General features: G+C 58.9%; 1 protein-coding gene across 1 annotated transcript in view; it reads left to right on the forward strand.

Annotated features, from left to right (window-relative positions):
* The window catches only part of ZNF414 (zinc finger protein 414), a 9,312-nt gene extending 8,311 nt beyond the window's left edge, over positions 1-1,001 (forward strand). Inside the window, exons 7-8 of the mRNA XM_085312373.1 lie at positions 1-148; positions 494-1,001. The exon at positions 1-148 is cut by the window's left edge and continues 10 nt beyond it. Coding sequence (XP_085168499.1) covers positions 1-148; positions 494-570 — 225 coding nt within the window. The 3' untranslated portion in view covers positions 571-1,001. The remainder of the gene's footprint in view (positions 149-493) is intronic.
* Positions 1,002-4,599: the final 3,598 nt, after the last annotated feature.

Raw genomic sequence — 4,599 nt, forward strand, 5'->3', positions numbered from 1 at the left:
AACAGCCGCATCGTGTGGGAGCACACGCGGGGCCGCTACACCTGCATGCAGTGCCCCTACTCCACCGCCTCGCGGGACGAGATGACGCTGCACATCGAGGAGCACCGCAAGAACCCGCCGCCGCCCGGCCGCCTCGACGGAGAGATGGGTAAGGTGGCTGCCGCCAGGATCGGCGGGCACAGCCCTCGAGGGGGGCAAGCGGGTGCTCCCCCCCCTGCAGCGGGAGGAGCACGGGGCTCCTGGTGGCCCTGGTTGGGGGGAGAAGGCTTTTTTTTTAAAAAAAAATGGGAATAGCCCCACTTGCTTGCCGTTAGCACTGATCCGCTGTGGGGTTGAGCCCACCCTTCGCTTTAGTATGGGGAAAGGGGTAGTGGGGTGACTGCACCCTCCTTGTGTTGTCCTCCCCCCCTTGCAGCAACAGCAGGGGCTGGGRGAAATTGGGCTCATGCGATTGCTCCAGCCCCACTGACACCTCTCTTCCCTCTGCCTCTAGATTTCGGGGTGGGCCTCGCCTCCTTCCACTCGAAGCTGACGCCGGAGATGGAGAACACCCTGTACTCGCAGCTCTGATGCCCTGGCTCCTGCTGGGCCAACTCTTTTCTTCGTTTTGTTTTTTTTTTTCCCCTCCTCCCACTCCTTGTGCTTCCTTCCTCCCTGGCTGGGCAGGCAGGGAGGCACGGTGCAGCCCCGCGCAGGGGCAGGGACCCCAGACCAGGTCCTGGCAATGGCCACCCAGCCCCAGCACAGGGACAAGCCTAAGTCAAGCGCTGCAGCATGGCAGCCTGGGGGTGGCTTTTTGTTTTCTTGACTCTTCCTTCCTCCTCCTTTTTTTATTTTTGAAAGCTCCAAGCCCTGCAAACTCATGCATCTCTTTCTCCCCTCCCCTAAAGGTTTTATTGCTTCAGATCCAAGGGTTCTCGCTAGAGCCTGGTAGGTTGCTCAGGAGTTAGCGGACTTCTCGGGAACGAAGTCTCTAAATAATAAATGGGAATTGTACAGGAGCGGTGGCTGGGCAAGCGTGTATCCATCCCCGCTCGGCTCCATGACATGGGGCTGGAGCCACGGTGTTTGAAGGGCAATAAGGGGATGAGGAAGGAAGTGCCGGCGGCTGCAGAGCTGGAAGAGGACATTGCATGAGGCAGGGTCCCAGTGGTACCAGGAGCCCCCCCCAGGGGGGGTGCTGCCAGCTCAGGGTGTCCCCTGCTTCACTACAGCAGGGAAGGGAGGAAAGGGGAAGGTTTAGGGGGCAAAGGGTGCTCCCTGCCGTCTGCTGAAGGGTCCCTCGTAACAAAATGCTCTAGGAAAGCAGAGCTTGAACCTCTACTGTCTGCATCCCAGCACCTAGCTAGGGCACCCAAGGACCTGACTCCTCTTCTCCAGGATGCTGCAGACCTCCGCCACCCCCCCCCCACCGCCCTCACCAGCCTTCCAGCACTGCAAGCCAGTGGTGCTAGGAGCCAGCTCAGCATCAGGCAGCAAGGGGAGAATGGGCCCCTTCTCCACTGCTGGTCCAGAGCCTGGGGCACTACAGCTCCAGAGCTGGCAGCAGTCAAATCACAGCCCCTGTCCATGGGGAGTGTGTGGAGGGGGGGGGCATATCCCCAGGCCCTAGCACTGTTACAGGGGCCACAGGCCCAGCTCCTGCCCCACGACAGTGGCCACAGGAGGTGCACAGCCACACATTCCTACCCCAGTGCTGCCAGGATCACCCATGCTCAGGTACTGTCGCTGGCCCAGCTGTGTGAAGGATCCCCCCAGCCTCCAGCTGCCAGGGAGGGGACTTGGCCAGCTGCCATACTCCAAAACTAGTTTGAGCAGAGACATGCTGCTGCATGACCCCATTTGCAGGGCCCCGACATCACGCCAGCACCGCTGGCCAGGCTCCAGCCCCTGCCAGAGGAAGGGAGGCCAGCACATGCGCGCGGCACCCCAGGCGCGCGTGGCTCCAGGTTCCAGCTCCACGCTCCATTGCCGCTGCGCTCTGCACCCTGCGCATGCGGTGCTCTACGTCAGCACTGCTTCCACCACCACCCCCTTCCCTGGGGGAATCAGCAGCCAGGAGAAGCAAAATCAGTGCTAGGACTTCAGGATTTTTAGAMGTTTATGAAGCATTTAGCTCCTCTATGGACTGGATCAAGCCTGCCCTGCATTCTCACATTTATTGGGAATAACTCTTTGCTTGGGAAGGTGCTGAGCCCTTCCCCAGGCACCCTGCCCACAGCACCCCGCTCAGTTCCATCTCAGCTGGCTGGAGGCCAAAACCCCAGCCTGCCCCCAGYCTTTTCCTCCAACAGCATCCAGATGTTGAGCCCAGAGGCCATGCCCAACCCTGGGCTGATGGTACCAGAGCCACGGCAGGCTGTGAGGAAGGAAAGGAGAAAGGCAGCCCTGCAGTTAAGAGGGAGGACAACCTGCAGGCCAGCGCTGTGACTCAGCCGGAGGCTGGGTGCGGATAGCAGCCACAGAGGCCAGGACCAGTGGCTGCAGCTCCAGCACCAAGTTCGAAGACTCCTCAGCTAGCACACCACTGACTGCATGAGGATCAGCACGCGGGTGGGGGATCCAGCTCCTGTGCCAGTTTGCACACCCAGTGGTGGAAGCACCCTCTCCGCACACCTCCCCAGGATGCCTCCATGCAACCTAGCAGCCAGCCCACCTCGCCTCTGTCAGAACCAAGCAATGACGGCAGGGAGCGGCCAGCATCTCCAGGCCCTCCTCCAGCTCCCTCCTTCATTCAAAGGTCCAGAGCATTTCTCCAACCAGCTGTTTTTGCCACAAGCAGCATCTAAAGCCTGCTCACTGCTGCTGCACAGCCTGGGGCTCCCACCCCCCCACACACACACACAGCTGCAGCTGGAGCGTGCACAGCTCTGGGGAGATTGCCCCTGCCATCCCAAACACTCGGGGCTTTCCAGTACAACCAGCACCAAGCTACACCCCTTCATAGGGGCATTCACTGCAASTACACCTGGAGCCCTGCCATCTCCCCACACACCAGGCTGACTCCCTACTCCAGCAGGCAATGCACACAGACCCCTGCCCCAGAGATACTTGGATCAGCAGGGTATACACAAGTACCTGAGTTTCCATGGGTCTGCCCCACACTCCTAAGGTTAGGAAGGGGTAGAAAACAGGGTGGCTGGGACACAAGTCCCCTTATCCCTCTGCAACCTCCACGCACAGAGGAGCAGCATCTTAGAGCGCCACGAGTTAATTCCTGTCCCCACCCTTCCCAAACCAGCTACACCCATGTGTGCAGGCAAGCCTGGCCACACCACCTTCCCCAAACTCCCCCTTGGGGACTACGCCCCGGATGAGTCAGCTGGCGAGAGCCCACACAGGCACCCTTACCTTTCAGCTCCAACCCAGAGGAGCAGCCTGGGCTGAGGATGGTTAGAAAGGAGAGAAAACAGGGAAAGCGCAAAGCCGGCTGGCCAGATAGACACGGTGCCAGCGCATCTGCCTCCGCAAGCAGGGAAAAGGCATGCAAGCAGCATGAACCAGTGGGTGGGCTCACAGCTGGCAGCAGAAGCAGCCTCAGCAGTTGAGTCTGGGGTGGGAAGATAAGCAGCATGTCTGTATTTGAAAGGTGCAGGCCTCTCGCAGGAGGGGTGGAGAAGAAGGGCTGAGTGGGTTGCAGATAAAGGAGGTTCCTGCCAGCAGGGCTAGAAGACCAGCTCCGGAAAAGCACACAAGTCCCTTCAGCCAGCACGCTCGGCTGCATCACTGCCGTGCCTTCCCCTCTCTTGTCCATTTAGGTCCTCAGGCTGGCCCTAGTACAACCCCCTCCCCTTCCCTCCCCCCCCGCTTTCAACCCAGGCTCTGAGCAGGCAAGACAAAAGCTCACTAAATCAAAAGCCCAAGCTAAAGGCCATGACTGCAGAGAACTGGCTGAAAAGCAACTCGTTACAGAGCCAGGCCAAGATAAGGCAGCCCCAGCAAGGAGACACACGTCTCCAATCCCTACCAGGACATAGAGGAACTAACCTGGATCACCGGGATCAGGTGCAACTTGCAGTTCAGCCTTCCCAGCTCTGGCAGGTAAGGCAGCAGCACTGAATCCTCCAGCCCAGCCCACTGCTGGGTTCCTCCCCAGCTTGTATTCAAACCCCAATACTCCATTTCCTTCTCCAAGGCACAGGAGTGTGAGTACCTGCCCTCAGATCCAACACTTACTCACTAACCTCTTCCTGACCCTGTGCCACCCCTAAAGGCATAAGCCCTATCCTCAGTGGAGATGAGCTTCTGGCAGAAGTGGTCTATTGAGTTATTTCTCAATGTTTAGCCAGGAACATTTTTATAGACCRAAAAGGTACACGCATGCACTGATCAAGCTCCTGGCTCACCAGAAACAGCTGCTGCAGCTWCCCTGAACCTGGCTGCTCAGCTGAGACTGTTTCCAAAAGCAGACACAGTAGCACCACAGAGCAGAGGGCTGCACCATCCCTACGTAGCTCCTATGCACACATCCTTTGCAGGGACTCTTCTTAACACTACTGGTCTTTATCACTCCTCTGCTGAGCTTTCCCAGACCAGAGCCCCCAGCTCCATCCCCATCCTCCCTTCCACCCAGATAAGTAACCCTGCTGTGCTTGTCAG

This window comes from Rhea americana, unplaced genomic scaffold (genome assembly GCF_003343005.1).
Source record: "Rhea americana isolate MKP2758 unplaced genomic scaffold, rheAme1 scaffold_361, whole genome shotgun sequence".
Lineage (NCBI taxonomy): Eukaryota > Metazoa > Chordata > Aves > Rheiformes > Rheidae > Rhea > Rhea americana.